The 18,391-nt window shown below is 43.6% G+C and overlaps 1 protein-coding gene across 3 annotated transcripts in view; it reads left to right on the top strand.

Annotated features, from left to right (window-relative positions):
- The window catches only part of LOC137439202 (coiled-coil and C2 domain-containing protein 1A), a 145,124-nt gene that overhangs the window by 99,176 nt on the left and 27,557 nt on the right, over positions 1-18,391 (top strand). For all 3 annotated transcript variants that reach the window (XM_068134937.2, XM_068134943.2, XM_068134955.2), the window contains 9 exons: positions 5,960-6,079; positions 6,264-6,322; positions 10,519-10,635; positions 10,711-10,784; positions 11,575-11,633; positions 11,824-11,872; positions 16,901-17,000; positions 17,275-17,359; positions 17,497-17,616. In XM_068134937.2, coding sequence (XP_067991038.2) covers positions 5,960-6,079; positions 6,264-6,322; positions 10,519-10,635; positions 10,711-10,784; positions 11,575-11,633; positions 11,824-11,872; positions 16,901-17,000; positions 17,275-17,359; positions 17,497-17,616 — 783 coding nt within the window. The remainder of the gene's footprint in view (positions 1-5,959; positions 6,080-6,263; positions 6,323-10,518; positions 10,636-10,710; positions 10,785-11,574; positions 11,634-11,823; positions 11,873-16,900; positions 17,001-17,274; positions 17,360-17,496; positions 17,617-18,391) is intronic.

The following is an 18,391-nucleotide window of genomic DNA, read 5'->3' as shown; positions in this document are numbered from 1 at the left end:
AACAAGACGGTAGGCTTCAAATCATGGAATGGTCAGCACAGTCTCCAGACTTAAACCCCATCGAGATGGTTTGGGATGAACTGGACAGAAGGGTGAAAACAAAGCATCCTACAAGTGCAACACATTTGTGGGAACTTCTGCAACAGTGTTGGGAAGAACTTCCCGTACAATATTTGATTTCCATTGTAGAACAATGCCACGAGTGTGCTTGGCGGTTATATCTGCAAAAGGTGGCTACTTTGCTGAGTCAAAAATTTAAATTAAATTTTGTAAAACAAAATGATTCGATGATTTCTTTTTTATCTCCAATTGTTTATTTGTTCTATGCTTAATTACAGAGTACATTGAGACATTAAACTGCGTAAATTTCAATAAAAACTGGTAAAATTGAGGTAATCTAAAACTTTTGACCAGTAGTGTACGTGAATATACGTGTGTATACATGTGTGTCGCCATTTTTTCAGAGATGGCTGAACAGATCTTTGTCAATATTTCAGTGGGTTGTCAGTGAGAGCCAGGGAGTGTTTTAGACCAAAAAAAAGTTTTTTTTTTGAAATATTTGAAAAAAAGGTCTTTTTTTGGGGGATTAAAAAAAAAAAGCTATATAGTGCGTAAGCCTTTTTGATTAATGAATGACAGTTATATACAAGTACACATATGCATAAATAAATACAAAACAATTCCCAGACATTTGAACACAAATAATCAAACAAATCAGATTCATTCAGACAATTCCGGAAGCAGTCGAAGTTGGTGGGAAGTCTTCTTCTTCTTCCTGAATGGCATCAAATATGTTTGTTTTTTGCCTGAGCAATGCTGGGTACTCCAGCTATAAACGCTTTTATACTTTACTCCAAGGGTACAAATACAAATGCAACTTTGTGTGGGGAGTAACATAGGCTATGGCCGCAGCCTCATGCGGGGGTGTGGGGGCCAGGGGAGGGGTGTAAATTTTTATCCATGTAAATGTGTACCATGTAGCACCACCTGGTGTTGGTGGCAAAGGGTATTACAATTTCTTATTTTACCTGGACATCACCGAGGTTAAAGAACTCTAAGTACGGGTAAAGTTTTCCTCCTTCCCTTCCCCCCTCTGCCCCCCACCCCCCCAAAACGGAGAGGGCCTGACAAAGACCCCCCCCCCCCCCCAAAGATGTATATGTAGTATATCTTTCCCCTCCCCCTTCCACTCCCCCCACTGCCTTCATCTTCCCTCCCCCTCTTCAAGGCCTCTCCAAGGAGTTCAACTAAACCAAAATTTTACCATGGATACTGTGACAATGACGGTCTCCCTGACCTCCAGCCTACACATCAAGCGAGGGTATCCATGGCGTTTGGACAGAAAAACAGAAGTCTCATGCACACGCACAGAGTACACCAAGGTCCACACACAGACCAAGCAGGGGCTGGAGGGGTGAGGGAACATACACTGTGGTGGGCCCAACGGTGAGCAGATAGGTCATGAGCAAAGGGAGGGCAGCCGTTGCAGGAAGGGAATGCCAGTCTGTGACGCCAAAGCGGTCCCAAAACGTTGTCGGCAAACCTGAGAAGCATGCAGCACAAAGCCAGAAGTGCAGCCAGGAGCCAAATCCATGGAAATCCAGGACTGTTCCCGCCTGTTGTGAACTTTATTGGTACATCATTGGAAACAAAGGATAATTGTATGAGGACTGCAGTTTTATTGTCGATTTTGACGCCATGGGAGAACAAGCCCAACATCAGGCCGCTCAGATGTAAGTACGCCACCAACTGTTGAGCTATTGTGCCGTCCCTCCACCAACAACACCCGGCTATCCATGGGGTGATTGAGGTCTCTCAGCTTGACTTGGTTTAGCTTTTGAGATCTCCTCCCAGTCCCTTGCTGTGATGACACCTCAACTGTTGTCTCCATTAGTTGTGATCTCAAACTCATCCTCCAATGGGGCTCTGACAACCTTGTCTCCTTCAAACAATCCCAGACTCAAACCCCCCTTCTTTCCAGCAAGATGAGCGTAGCCATACCTCCTCTTCGCATGTCCCCTCATAAAACCCTTTAACCCCTACTGATATGTGCCTATAAACCAAGACAATCAGAAGATCCTTAAATAACCTAATTTAGCGGCCCCCATTCACAACTTAATGGAAAGATAGAGTGATTCACGAGATGATAAACAAGTGGCGGTGCCTGGTGGGACATCATTGGATGGATAAAGTCCCAGGTCCCAGCTGCTTGGCAGGAAACAGGCCACTGCGTTCCACGTGCTCCGGCTTGAGAGGAGAGGAGATGGCGTGGCTCTGCATGCATGGGGCATGGCTCTGGTGTGGCACCTCAATCTAGTAATTGAGCTCCTTTTGAGACTGAGTCCAGGCTTTTCCTCTTCCGCCTGACGCACACACTTTTATAGCCTCGGGCCTCAGCGACGACGGCGCACTGCACCCCTTTCCTCTCACTTACAATTAGGCTGTGTGATGGTGGGTGGACCGCCCCACAAATCTTGTTTAACAGGTGATCCAGAGGGACGGTGCGGCATGGTGACATTTCCTGCCCAACCAGTACCTCGAGGCCTATCAAAGTCTTAAAAAGAACATGAATGAGAGATTACAAAGAGTAGAACATAAAACAAAGACTCAAAGGGTTGGTGGTTTTTAGACACACACGAGGAAGGGTGGATGTTTATCTTTTACATAAAACAACTCATATGTAATATCATGGTTAATTACCTCATGCTTATTCTATTACATTCTTCACGGAGATAACTAAACTATACTAAGCAATGCTACCCTATACAAGTCATTTCCACAACAATATATTTCTCGTGAAGAGAGAATTTACACAATGGGATCGACAATATGTTTCTCGGGAATAAAGACTGGGATAAGGATTTTCCACGTAGTTAATTGCTACTATCCTGTTACAGACCTGCTTACCTGACCGTAAAATTTGCACAAATTGTGCTGAAGTTATGGAGCTACATACCCAAACAGGGGCATCACCTTAATTGAACCAGATGTCGAAGCAGCAATTTCTAGATGTCAGGTTTTACCATTGATAAATCGGTGGTAAAATTCGGATTAAAAAACCCCCAGTTTCCAGGGTTAAAAAACACTCAAACTTCCATTTCACAAACAAAGATGTTTGGAAAAAAAAAAGTCGGCGTACTTGTGATTATGCCTTGTTGAGATCAATTCCATACAGTCACATGAAAAAGTAAGTACACCCCATGTAAAGTTTTGACCTTTTCAACATATTTCAACATACAGCTATTTGATCTTCATTTCAACAATATTGATAGATAAAGGTGATATAATATAACAAATATCATGAAACATTTACATTTTGTAGTCCATTGTATAATTGAAATAAACATAAATGCAAATTTCGCATGTGGAAAAAGTAAGTACACCCCTACATTTATCACTACTTCAAATACCTAAAATTAGAATCAGGTGCACCAGCTCGGGTGCAAATGATTAGAACATCGTTAGAGAGGATCTTGGAGGAACCTGTCTTATTTAAACCTCAGACATTTAGTTTGGTTTGCTCTTTGTTGTTGAAGTGTGCGGCGTCACCATGCCTAGATCAAAAGAGCTCTCTGAGCCTACAAGTCTGGGAAGGGATTTAAAAAGATCTCCAAACAATTTGAAATCAATCATTCGACTGTCCGGAAGATCATCTACAAGTGGAGAAGATTCCAAACAACTGCCAACTTGTTCAGGCCAGGCCGCCCCAGCAAGTTCAGCCCGAGAGCAGACCGCAAGATGCTGAAAGAAGTCTCTAAGAACCCCAGAATGTCATCACGGGACCTACAGGTAGCTCTTGCCACTGTTGATGTCAAAGTGCACGAGTCTACCATTACAAAGAAGCTGCACAAATTTGATCTACATGGGAGGTGTGCCAGGAGGAAACCGTTGCTGTCCAGAAAGAACATCAGGGCAAGACTAAAGTTTGCCAATGAACACCGAGGCAAAGACCAGCACTTCTGGAGCAATGTGCTTTGGACAGATGAGTTAAAGGTAGAGCTATTTGGCCACAGTACCAGAAGACATGTTTGGCGAAAACCAAAGACAGCATTTGACCACAAGAACCTGATACCAACTGTAAAGCATGGTGGTGGAAATATTATGGTTTGGGGCAGCTTTGCTGCATCAGGGCCTGGGCAGCTCATCATCATAGAATCCACGATGAATTCTTCATTGTACCAGAGGGTGCTTGAGGATAATGTGAGGCTATCTGTCGGAAAGTTGAAGCTCAACCGGGGGTTGGCCTTGCAACATGACAATGACCCTAAACATACCAGTAAATCCACCAAGGAATGGCTGAAAAGAAAGAAATGGAGGGTTCTGGAATGGCCAAGTCAAAGCCCGGATCTAAATTCCATCGAGATGTTGTGGGGGGATTTGAAACGAGCGGTGCATGCAAGAAACCCCTCAAACATCGCACAGCTGAAATAATTCTGCATGGAGGAGTGGGCAAAATTTCTCCCAGTCGATGTCAGAGACTGGTCGACAGTTATTAGAAACGCCTACTTGAGGTTGTTTCTGCCAAAGGGGGCAATACCACCTATTAGAGCCAAGGGTGTACTTACTTTTTCCACATGTGAAATTTACATTTATGTTTATTTAAATGATACAATGGACTACAAAATGTAAATGTTTCATGATATTTGTAATATTATATCACCTTTATCTCTCAATATTGTTGAAATGAAGATCAAATAGCTGTATGTTGAAATATGTTGAAAAAGTCAAAACTTTACATGGGGTGTACTTACTTTTTCACATGACTGTAAGTTGGTGAAGTGAAGTGAAACGATGGCAAGCATACATTCTCACGAATAAGATTATTCCTTGATATTCCTATTTAGTATGCAGCTAATAGCTGTGAGTAGCATCATTGGCTGAGGGTGTGGCTGTGCCGCTGATGCATTGCTCCCAGTATGTTAGGTCAGGATTTTGGAATTCGGGCAGGGTGCCGGCGATAGCTCACCTTCTCTTCACGAAGGACTGATGCTGACAGACATGATGCTACGTTTAACAACCATCCGAAAGATGGCGCACACATTGATGCCCCACCCTGCCTGCGAGACACCAGGATAACAGTTTGTACCTGTGCCGAGATTTCAACCCTGTCGAGACGACTCAGAGGCGTGTGTGAATACCTCTCGGCCATTTTGACAGCCCGTTACTTGGTAATATTGATAGATTACTGGAAATTACATGAAAATCATACCTCTTGCAGGTCAGTATTATTAACTGCATTTGTGCGAGGTAGGCAGGTGTGCTGTTTGTAGATTACAATCTCCGAGTGGAGCCACCTTAGGCAGTAAGAGTAATGCCCCAGGTATATAGTTGTTCCCGACCTGATTTTATCACTCTTGCTGGAACTATTAGAATCTGAAAGGGTTTGTCCTATTGTGGGGCAAACTTTTTCATTTTACGGAAAGAAAACTGTCAGGTCTTGGGCAGCTGGGTAAGGGCACACTTGTTCTCTTTGTTACCTCTGCCATGGAAGGTGGACGGAGGTTATGTTTTCGCCCCTGTCTGTCTGTCTGTCTGTCTGTTTGTTTGTTAGTCTGTGAGCAGGATCTCAAAACTTTATGGACGGATTCAGACGAAACTTGGTATTCAGGTTGGGTGTTTGACAAGGATGAATTGATTCGATTTTGCTGAAGATCCACATGCAGATACTAGAAATGTTAAAATGATTTTTCACCATTGACAGATTGGGCTGAAAGCGGTATATAGCATGATATCTCAAAAACTTGTGAACGAGTTGTGACAAAACTAGGTGGGTGTGTTGGTTAGGTGACAAGAACAAGCTGATTAGATTTTGGTCAAGGTCTGGATCCAGATCCGGCCTATCAGTGGATACAAAATGTAAACTGTTCAGTCTGGCGGAGGTATACCGAGTGCCGTTGTAATTTGCCTTTTCATCAGCCAGTGAAAGGTGCTTTTTGATCACTTTCCATTCCCTGCTTAGGCGTCGGCTAAACTTATTAACGAAGGATTTGAGGTCGTGTCGCGACGGAGCACAGGGCGAACACCACGAGATGAAGAAATGTATGAACATTTGATGGAAGAACTGAAGAATCAGCTCTTGGTAAACTGTTTTTATGATATTTTTAGTGTGATGCTTCAAATTTTGCAGATGTATTGTTCAGCCATGATCGTCTCGTTATTACTTTGCCATTGACCATGTGATTACTTTGGTGTGTTTGTACATGCAGTTGTATTTCTTTGTTAAGAAACACCATGGAAATGGCAACATATGGTTTCTTTAACAGCATTGCCAGAAACGAGGAATGGCGTTTGCTCACAAAGGAATGCTGGCTGAGGCTCTGAGGTAAACAAGGGCACCTCCTGTCCTGGAATGTACGCTGTGATTTCATATTTTGATTGGAATCAAACCAGGCCCATGTTGTTATTAGACAGAATGAGCTGCAACTAGAGTTTAAAAAGGAAGGTGCACTAACTGTCACATTATCTAGCTCTTGTTAGTGGAGGCTAAATATCCCAGTGTTTTCAGAAAAATTTAGGCTATTGTGTACAGGTACCCTGATCTTATTTTGGTAGATTAATAAAAGCTCTTAAAAGTAAAGGACATTTGGAAACATTATGAATTGCACTAATAGTCAGGGCCCTTAGGGATATTTTGGTTCAAATTCTTCCAAAAGCATCAAATTTGGCGCAGATGTTGCCCATGCCATACTCTTTCGATTTTTGACGGGCGCCAAGGGCATTATGATCCGGGGACCATACCGGTCCATCCCGCCATGTCACCTGACCTATGACGTCATAATTAGTATATGCATCCAATCACATGGCGTACTATAAGTGGTCAAAGTTCAAAATGAATCGATCGAAAAATGAAGGCAGGGATCCATTTTTAAGGTTTTCATAAAATCCAATATGGCCGCCAGGTCAAATGACCTATGACGTCATATTTATGACATGTATACAATCATGTATACATGAACCCGGATCATGATCGCACAAAAATTAAACACAAGGATATGGCATACAGTTCATAAAACATCAAAATCCGTACCTTTGTAATGATGAACTACATATGCCTGAAAATTAGGAAATAGACATGTAAATATTTCCTCTAATTGTCAAAAATAAGGTCGGAGTTCGATTACCCAACCCAGAAACATAAAATGGTGAACCTCGCGTAAATCTTGACAAAAAACTCAAAAACCGACATGTTTGACTCAAAAATGACCTTTAAGATGACCTTGAGGGTTGACCTGGACCTCGAATCATCAAAATAACATCATAATTGGATTCCTCGACCTCGAAAACCCCTGAAAAGTGGTATCATACATGATTCCAACCCTTTTGGTTATTTAACTGATTTTCCTCTAATCCGGGTGGCGGCCATTTAGTATTTCGCCAATATGGGGCCCCCGGGGGGGGGGGGGGGGGAGGGGATGGCGCCTGTCTTGGCGCCCGTCAAAAATCGAAAGAGTATGGCATGGGCAACATCTGGGCCAAATTTGGTGCTTTTGGAAGAATTTGAACCAAACGGCCCCAAAATATCCCTAAGGGCCCTGACTATAAGATGGGGTTACAATATGCATTCATTTCTTGTATTGCAGCAATGGTGTATATACAACCCCCAGTGAGCTGAGGCTGCTTAAAAGGCTTAACAATCAGATTACCATTCGTCTGAACAGTTTGAATGATGTTTCATTCATTACATGGCACTGCAAATTGAAATTTCGATGTGTTTAAATGTCCAGTGCCAATAGAAAGTCTACACCGCCTTTAAAAATCTAAACTTTTCACCTTTTGTAGCCTGCAATGAAATTGCATTAAATCAGACTTTTTCCATCTTTTACTTCTGCATCGTAATCCACAACTTCCAAGTGAAAAACAAATTCTACAAATTTCAGAAAATTAATTCTACAAATTTCAGAAAATTAATTCAAAATACAAAACTAAAATATATTGGTTGGATCAGTGTCCACCTCCTCCCGCCGTTACCCCCCCCCCCTAATAATATGGTGCACGTTACCCCCCCCCCCCCTAATAATAGCAATTTCCAACTCATTCCTCCAATCTTCTACTGCCTTCTGCCCCCCTTCCCTCCTTATATTAACTCTCACAGTGCCTCATTCCCTCGCCACCGAGCCTTTTGACCTCCTTCTCCACCTCTCCCTACCCTCCTGCTCTCCTCCCTCATCTTACCCTCCTCTACCTCTCCTCTCTGTTGTACCTGCTGCTCCCCTCCCTCTTCCTTAATGGTATGGACCTCAAACATCCAGGGCCTTCGCTCAAACCTGACTGATCTCTCCATACAGGTTCCTTCTGACAAACCAGACTTTTCTGCTTAACAGAAACTTTCCTCCTTCAAGACGTCTCTGACTCCTTAGTATCTCTGCCTTGTTACTCCTTCCTCTGGTATAATAGACCTGATCCTTGTCCTGGAGGTGGAGCTGCACTCTTTATCAAAAACTATATTTCTTACTTTCCATGTACTGCTCTTACACCTCCCAAACTCCATGAGTACCTCTGGCTACGGCTTCCCCTCCGCTCCCACCTTTTGTTTATATGTGTGTTGTTCTGTCCACCAAACAGTGATGACTCCATTTACATCCACAAACATGATACAAACTATCTCTGACAACATGGACCAATTTATATCCACTCATTCCAACTCTCTCTTCCTCATATGTGGCGATTCCAATTGTTATCATGCCAGCTGGCTGTGTGTGGGTACCTCTCGTACCAGCAATGGCACCTCAGCAAAGGACTTCTGCGACTCATTGGGACTGACACAATCTGTCAATTTCCCGACCCGGATCTCAGCCAATGGTACATCATCTCTTCTAGACTTGGTTATAAAAAATGTCCCTGCAAATGTCTGCTGTTCTTCTGCTCCAATCGGTTCATCTGATCATATGCTTGTTCAAGTGGACATCTCTCTGGTTGTTCTCAGAGAGCTTCCTCAGCGCCGACAAGTCTGGCATTTCACTCAGGCTGACTGGCATGGTCTTCAAGCAGCCATCAAACATCTGGACTGGTCTCCCATCTCTACTGCCTCTGACATCAACTCATCGTGGGAATTCTTCCAAAGTAAATTGCTCTCTCCCATGCTCCCATGCTCTCAATCCAGGTATTTATCCAATCTTGTCTTCAGTTCAGTACCCTTCCTCCCATCCTTGGTACACTGAATCTTGTGGTTAGGCAGTTGCCCTGAAACCTATGTCTCTCCGAAAAGACCATCTGGAAAACACTTTTCAAAGAAGTTCTATCACTCAAGCTTTTGGGTCTCACTAAGGGGTGTTGCAAAACATTTTACCTTTTTTTTCTCCGAGAACCCATTACGGTTGTGCACGCATTCGGGGAAAAAAAAGGTAAAATGTTTTGCAAACCCCCCTTATCTGCCATGATCTTTCCTGGGAAAACAACATTTCCAAGCTAGCCTCCAAAGCCAGTTGCCAACTTGGCATCCTTCATCGTGTGAAGTTCTTCCTTTGCACTACTGAGCTTCTCACCACGTACAAAGCTTTCATCTGCAGCTTGATGGAATACTGCTCTCCAATCTGGGCTGGTGCCCCTGCCTCACACCTAACCCGGCTTTGCGGTGTTGAAACCAAAGCTTTTAGAATCATTGGAATCTCCAGCAATGAAGCTGATTCTGAGGGCCTTTCACTCGCTCACCGCAGGCAGGTTGGTGGTCTTTCTGTCTTCTACCCACTGCTCTCTGGCCTTGCACCCCCTGCTCTCTGGCCTTGCACCCCCTGCTCTGTCTGTGTTCTGTCCCCCCCAAATATTCCTGTAGGATGCACAAGATCTGCCAGCAACCCCGTTCTGGTGAAACTGCCAAAATCAAGACTCTCTGCTCACCTTCACTCTTTCATTCCTCTTTTCTCCCGCCTCTGGAATAAACTCCCCCACTCTCTTCAATCCCACTCCTCCTTCCAGGTCTTCAAAACAGCTGTTCACCACCATCTTATATCTTCTCCCATCCAAAGCCTTGATCTTTTCTACCCCTGTTAATCCACCCCAAATCCACCTCCTTCAAATTCCCTGTTTTCTTTCCTGAAAGCCCCTGTAATGTCCATATTTCTTATCCCGTGTACCCCACCCCAACCCTCTCTCTTCCACATGACATGATGTCCCTGTTTCCTACTGTTGTTGTGCTTCCCTCTCTCTTCCCTCTTGTCTCCCACTCCCTTTATTATATGTTCTATGTCTTGGCTCTTACACGAGCATAGACAAAGTATACAAAATAGGCGTTAAAGTGGGGGAAAAAATTAACTCCAAATTTGATATTGGGACGTTCCTGGTGGAACCTTTTGACATCTTTTATCTTTGCTTTATGGGGATTTGCGATGGCGCACCATCGACTTTGCTCTCGATGAAAATATATATACACTATACAGTATTCCAAAGCAATTATTTTTTTTATATGCAAGTGTTGTACTATTATTTAAATGTAACGTTTATTTTTATGTTGCTCTAATCAGATATCCACGTGTGGTGTTGTCGCAAGCATGTTTCGACCCACTTTTGTCTGCGCCAACGTAGGTTTGAAAAGTTGGCAGATGAATGCAGAGGAAGTCGACAAAGGCTTAAGGATTCTTACGCGCACGGCCTTCCCACACCGCAGTTCATCCGCAAATCCCACTCACTGCCAATTATAAGGTTTGGTGCATTCTAAGTCCAACATGTATTTGAGCACAGCTCTCTGCTAACAAACTTCATTCAATCTCATGGCAGGACATTTGATGAACTGGGCAGTGACGAGATGGAATTAACTATTATCCGAGCTCAGAATCTCATTCCACCAGAAGGTAACTGCCTTTTTGTACCTATCCGTGATACTTGTTTCAACCTCTTCCAAATTATTTTACACTCTCCCCTTCACATAATTATTTTTCCAATCTGTGTCATAACTCCAGATTCCTCCAGCTTCCCAACACTTGTAGATGGGAAAACTTGCAGGCATAAGAAAACTTTTCTTTGCCAGCCGACTAACACGTTATTTTTTCATTGTGTGGCAACCAACCCTTTCCCATGTGATGGAGGGTTACCAACATCTTTGTCTATATTTGGACAGTTCTTCACTTCATTTGGTGTTGGTGATGATGGCTGTTGTTGTTGTTGTTGTTGTTGTTGTTGTAGTAGTAGTTGTAGTAGTTGTAGTAGTAGTAGTAGTAGTAGTAGTAGTAGTAGTAGTAGTAGTAACTCTCTCCTTGATATTCCTTGATAACCTTGATAACCTTGATCTCCTTGATAACTTCCAGTAACTACTACTACTATGTTGTTGTTGTTCCACCACCTATGTGTGCACTTTCTTGGTTTTTAGTATTTCTCTTCTCATGCCATACACAAAAATATAAAAAGAGAAACTTACCCTGCAGCAATCTTTGTTGCAAATCCTTTTTTTGAAGACCTCATTATCTTTCCATCTCTGTGCATTAACCTGCCTAGGTTTCAAATAAGCCAGGAAATTTTTCAGATTAACATGGATAGGTCAGCAAATGGTATCAATTTATTTTTGTGGTTTGACGTCGACTTGCATTAAGTCAACATCGATAGGTCAGTGACCTTTCTGCTTTTATTATCCAACCATCTCTTCAGGAGTCTCACCTCAAGACCTTGCCTGCTATGTGAAGTTTGAATTTCCCTTTCCAAATGCGGTGAGTTGTCTGGCAAGTGCATTGGGCATGTGGCTTCAGGATGGTCAAGTATACGCAGGATGGTCTGCGATAGCAGGATGAGCAGATAGCAGGAAGTAAAGTGTACAATTGAGTTAACTCTATAGTTATCTTGTTTTCTATATTCTATTTCTCAGCAGTTAATTTTCCTTTTCCCATCTTTTATCTGAAGGAACAAGCTCAGACTGACAAGACAAATGCTGAGAGTGGAATTAATCCAGGTATGTTTGTTTGATGCACAGACTTTGGCATCTGATACCTATTCAAGATGGGAAGTAATGTGATAATGAGATAAAGTGAAATGATAACTTCCAGTGTGTTCTTACATTTTAAACTCCTGTGAACATAAGGTACTTTTCATCTAGGTAACAATGGGGAAATGTGGTTTATAGAATGTGATCTAAAATTCATTGGACACAATTCAAAAATTAAAATTGCATGAAGGCTGACTGAATTAGCAGAGTCAATTTGATGTTCTACATTTGCATTGAAACTTCCTCATTCCAAACACACATTCCACCTTGTCGCACACACAACTGCAATGGGTTCTATTGAGTCTTGTATTGAGAAGAAACAACAACATACACAACAACATGCATTTTAAAGGCCATTTTCCCTGCTAGAGCGGGGGTTAGCCTTGCGGTCCCCATGACAATCTTCTCCATTTTGCCCTATTTTCTGCATCTCTCCTTGTTAACCCCCTTGCCCGCATTTCTTCTTCCACCATCTTTAGCCAAGTCTTTCTCGGTCTTCCCCGTCTTCTACTTCCTTCTACATTCATTTCCATCACTCTTCTCAACCAGTCACTTTCATCCTTCCTCAACACATGACCAAACCATCTCAACCTGTTCCTCTTCACAGCATCAATCACAGGCTCTATTCCCATCATCTTTCGCAATTCATCATTTGTCTTCCTCTCTCTCAACGATACTCCGCACATCCGTCGAACCATTCGCATTTCCACCCTTTCCAACCTTCGTTGCTGCTCTACGTTCATTACCCATGTCTCGCTCCCATAAATCATAACACTTCTCACACATGCAGCATACACCTTTCCCTTCAGCTTCAACGACACTCCCCTCATCATCAGCACGCCACTCAATTCCCGAAACTTCTTCCATGCACATCTCACTCGAGCAACCGTTGCCGAGTCTGATCCACCTTCTCCATTCAGTATGTCTCCGAGGTAGCAAAATGTTTTCACACCTTCCAGCTTCACGCCGTCTCCAAGATCCAACTCAACATTTCCTCCATCTGCAGCTCCCTCTGTGCACACCTTACATTTGAATGTAGCTGCCACACTGGTTAATGGCCCTCTCAGACCACTACATTTTTGATGAACCCACTCAGCGCACATTGTACACTGAATGGAGTTCACTCCGACACCCTTCCTACACACTGCACAGGGCCACTTCCCAGTTCTTTCCACCTCACCACATGCTTTACCACTTGCCATCACCTTCGTCTTTCCGATATTCACCTTCAGACCTTTTGTCTCCATACATTCCTTCCACGTGTTCATCTTTTCCTTCAGTCCATCCATACTTTCCGCAATCAACACCAGATCATCTGCATACAACAACTCCCACGGTAAACCCTCCTTTACGTTCTGAGCCAGCACCTCCATCACAGCTACAAATAGTAGTGGACGTAGTGTTGGTGTTGGGCTAGCGGCTCGGGTGCCAGCTTAGGATCCGAGGATCCTGGGTTCGAATCCCGGTCGATCGCTGAATTAACGCCAGGGGGGTTGACTCAGCCTGTCATCCTTCCGAGGTCGGCTAATTGAGTACCAGTTCACTGGTAATTCCCTGGTTGTCGTAAAAGGCGACAAAAAGGGTTGGTGGCAGGAAGGGCATCCGGCCGTAAAACATTGCTTCAAAAAGGGGACCAAAAAACAACAACAACCACGGTCCCCGAAAAAGGCCAACCCCCGCTTTGCGGGGAAAAATGGCCTCTAAAAGGTGGTTAGTACCGACCCCTGATGCACTCCCACCTTCACCTCAAACTCACCACTGTTCCCGTCCTTCGTCCTTACAGCTGTGCGCGCTCTTTTGTACATTGCCATCACTACTCTGATCAACCATTCCTCCACTCCTAACTTCCTCAATGCCCATGTCAATACTTTGCGTGGAACCCGATCGAATGCTTTCTCCAGATCAACAAACCCAAGAAACAACTTCTTCCTCTTCTCCATGTACTTCTCCTGCAACTGCCTCACAATGAAAAGTGCGTCTGTCGTTCCTCTTCCTGGCATAAATCCAAACTGCATTTCGTCGATCTTCACTTTCTTCCTTATCCTCCTCTCCAACACCCTTTCCAATACCTTCCTTCCATGCTCCAATAACTTTATCGCTCGGTACGAGCCACACTCCAGAGGGTCACCTTTCCCCTTGTATAGAGGGACGAGGGTACTCGGTTCCCAAGCCGCTGGAATGCGGCCTTCTTTCACCACCAGATTACAGATCTCTGTCATTCTCTTCACACCCCAACTTCCTGCTGCCTTCAACATATCTCCCACAACTCCCGTCGGCCCTCCCGCTTTTCTACCCTTCATTGCTTTTATCGCTTCCTCAACTTCCTTCTCAGTTATCTTCTCTGCCGGTCCTAAAACTGGGTTACTCTCTATGTTGCCATCCCATTCATTCTCTGTATTCAACAGCATTTCCATATATCTTTTCCATCTTCCTTTAATTCCATCTGGGTCGACAACGATTTGTCCCACTTCATCCTTCAAGCAGCTCACCCCCATCACATCACACCTCTCTTTCGCTATCTGCTTTGCAATCCTGAATACTGCTTTCTGACCCTCTCCGAATCCAAGCGTTCTCCGAACATTTTCCTACATGCCTCCTGCGCCTTTGCTACCTCTTTCTTTGCAGCCTTCCTGGCTGCCTTATAACTTTCATGCTCTGCTGTTTCTGCTCCCGTACCCTTCGCCTTCTGCCACTCCTTGAACTTCTTCCTCTTCTCGTCAATCCTCTTTCCAACTTCATCATCCCACCACCATGTTTCCGAGTGCCTCGGTGGTCCTTTTGTCCATCCACATACCTCACCAACGGCTCCCAACAGACTAGCTTTCATTGACATCCAACCACTTTCAAGCTCAACCACATCATCCTCGACCCTACTCAGCCTCTCTTTTAATGCCTCCCTTACTGTCACCTCTTTCAACCTCCACACCTTCATTCTCGGTTGGTACTTCACCCGCCGAGCTCTCTTCGCACCTTTCACCCTTACGTCGCAGACAACCAAGTGGTGCTGTGAAACAGCCTCCTCCCCCGGGATCACCTTTGTGTCTCGGAGGTGCCCCCTATCTCGCCTACGCACCATCAGGTAGTCAACGGTTGTCGTCGACCCACCTGACGTGTATGTAACAAGCTTATTATCCTCTTTCTGGAACTGATTATTACAAATCAACAAATCAGCTCCATCAGCAAACTCCAAGATCCTTTCACATTCTCCATTTCTCACACCATATCCGTAACCCCCATGAACTCCGTCAAAACCATCCATACTCCTTCCCACATGTCCATTTAGGTCTCCTCCTACCACAACAACTTCCTCATCTTTCACGTTTTCCATCAGCTTCTCTATCGCACACCAGAACTTGTCCTTCTCTTCATCGCTCCGACCAACCTGCGGAGCATATCCCGAGATGACGTTCACCAAGAGCTTTCCAATCATCATTTTCACCATCATCAACCTATCACTCACTCTAGTCACACTCACCACACTGTCTACAAACTCCTCAGAAAACAGGACACCAACACCATTCACGCCCTCCAGGCACCCTTGCCACACAAACTTGTATTTCTGTCCCTGCCTACCCTTCACCATTCTCACACCACTTCCCTTCCATCTCGTCTCTTGCACACAACATCTGTCCACTCTCCTTCTGACCAATACTTCCACCACTTCTCCTGATCTCCCTGTCATTGTCCCTACATTCCATGTCCCAAACCTCAGAAACCGATCTCCACTTCGGGCTGTACCCTGCCCACATGTAGTTGTAATTGTCATGGTTCTCTTTTTGAGGCAATGTTTTTTATGGCCGGATGCCCTTCCTGACGCCAACCCTCTTAGTCGCCTCCTACGACACGCAGGGATACGGCGTACCTATTCTTATCCAGGGTACACACTGGGAAACGTTTAAAACATGGAAATCCTGGGGGGGGGGGGGGGGGGGTGGGATCACCGCTGCGGTTTAAACATATTTAAATAAATATTTAAACAAAACCATGAAAACAATCCGGGAAAAGTCTCTAAGTGAGAACGTGGATTTGAGAAAGCAGGAGCAGAGGTGAAAGAACAAACGAGAATATAGGGGGCGGGGCACAAGTCGAGACGAGGAGGCCGCACGAGACACCAGGCCGCACGAGGCGCGGACAAAGAAACAACTAATTACACACAAATTTGCAACAACTACAAAACCAAAACCAAATAGAAACACACAATAACACATACACAACAAAATACGCAGCGGAAATTTGACAAAGAAACGAACGGGAAAACACTCAAACTTTGATGCCGTGGAGAGATCAAAGCAAGCCCCGTCGCTCGAGGGACCGGAAGCGGAATCCTCACGAAACACATTGTATTGAGAGAAAGGAGAGCGAAAACCCATTTAGAATCTAACAAGAGGTGCAAATTTTATTTTGCTCCATTATCACTCAACTCAACATGACTTGCTCTTTCTTTTTTGTATTTTGGTCTTCTTCTTGTTGTTCTTGTTCTTTGCAGCATCTCTGTGTCATTGTCAACAAAGCTCACCAAAAAGTTAAACAGGGTGTTGGCTTAACGGTTAAGATGGCTGACTTGAGATCTTAGCGTCATGATTTTGAGCCTTTATTATGCTGTAGAATTAACACCAGGTGGGTTGACTCAGCCCTTCATCCTTTTAAGGTTGGCAAAATGAGTACCAGCTGACTGTAAATGGGGGGCATTGCATCAGCGGCATAGCCACGCCCCCAGAAAATGATGCAGCCACAGGTTCCCGTATGAACCACCACCACCTAAAAGTTCACTTTATTTTTTTGCAACTTGTCGCTTTTCTTGTGCAAAGTTCAAGAGTGAAAGCAATATTGACGGACACGCCTGCTGTTCAGTTCTGAGGAAGCGGTTGTTTTAAGGATTATAATAAAGGAATATGATTGAGAAGATAAGGTGAAATGCTGGAATCGTTAAGCTCGTGTGATGCTTAAAACATTTCGTGTTGAATGGTCGTCTTCTGTTTCTAATCCTCACATAAGAATTTGGAGCTACGTTTCGTCTGAACATCTCAAGAGGAAGTCGCGGCCTCACCCGCGTGCTTTCTTCCAGGGGAATACGGTTCACGTTGTGCCATAAAAGGTTTGTGTGTACTCGTGCTTGTATACCCCCATCTTTTGTTTCTAACAACTTTGGATCAACCTTTATTTAAACTCACATTTCTTGCTGATGAAGACTCAAGTCTGAAGTAGTGCTTTCAAAGACTGTTGTTGACATAGACTTGTGAAAATTGCTATAACCATTGCACGCTGCACAATTTTGGTAGTGGTTCCACATGGTCAAGGTAATGCCCTATGGACGTCTCGTTTGGTGATGCTTTCGTTTCTCTCTGCCATCTGTACAACACATTATACAGGTGGTTAAAGAGCCAGACGATCGGCATGGCACAAATTCGTTTGGAAGGTTTGCAGAAGCTCTGCCAAGTACACGTAACTACACAGGTAACCTTTTAATTTATCTATTTTCCCCCTAGTTTTTGGAGCTTTTAGGAATATCATCCCCTTTCCTTTTCTTGATTTCGTCAATCTCCCATGCCACCTATCGATCTATTATCCATGGAATTATCCTGGCTCATTAGGTGACAGAAGGCAGGCGTGCAGCTTGCGGGAATCTTGAGGTTCGGGTACGATTGAAAGAACCACTCTCGGGAACAGAACAGACAGAGATCAGTGAGAACTGGCTCGATGTTCAAGCTGCAGTAAGGCATTGCAAACTCATCCCAACACCATACCACCTTGTATCAATTTCCTTCCTTCCACATTTTTCACTCCTGTCCTGAATTGACACAGAAACATCAGTGACACACATGTCTTTGCTCATTAAAAAAAGCCATATATACCATTGCCTGCCTTGCCACATTAATGTCAATTAATGTTACAAATCGTATGATGCAGTGCAATAAGTTATTGATACATTCATGAAATTGAAGTCACAGTACCCATTCCAGTCAGTCACATGACATATTCAACTGGCCATTTGTTGTTGTGCATTCACATCACTCTAAGCTTATGGATGATAAATGCAAAATAAGACACGTACCACGTTTTATTTGGTTTCATTAAACGTGCATACATGTCTTTTGGGAAAGCGTCACCGAGCAATTGACTGCTCATCTGGGTACCATTATCATTGCTATTGCAGCTTGTGTGGAGTTTTTTTTCTTCAAATCAACTTGATGACACACAGCTGACAAATAAAACCTTTTAATCTCACTTTTATTATCCCCACGCTTTTGAAAAAAATGGGGATATACAGTGACTTCAGAAAGTATTCACACCCCTTGACTTTTTCACATTTTGTTCTGTTCATTCTGAATTTAAAATGGATTCAATTGAGATTTTTTTTTTTCATTGATCGAGACATAATATTGTATACCATATTGTATACCATTGCATAATATTGTATAGACATAATATACTATAATATTGAAGTGAAATATTTTTTTTAGAAATTCTTACAAAATAATTAAATAT

Source organism: Myxine glutinosa, chromosome 1, assembly GCF_964187855.1.
Source record: "Myxine glutinosa chromosome 1, kmMyxGlut1.1, whole genome shotgun sequence".
NCBI classification, from domain to species: domain Eukaryota; kingdom Metazoa; phylum Chordata; class Myxini; order Myxiniformes; family Myxinidae; genus Myxine; species Myxine glutinosa.
Note: the sequence above shows the minus strand (reverse complement) of the source record. Positions and strands in the feature narration are given on the sequence as shown.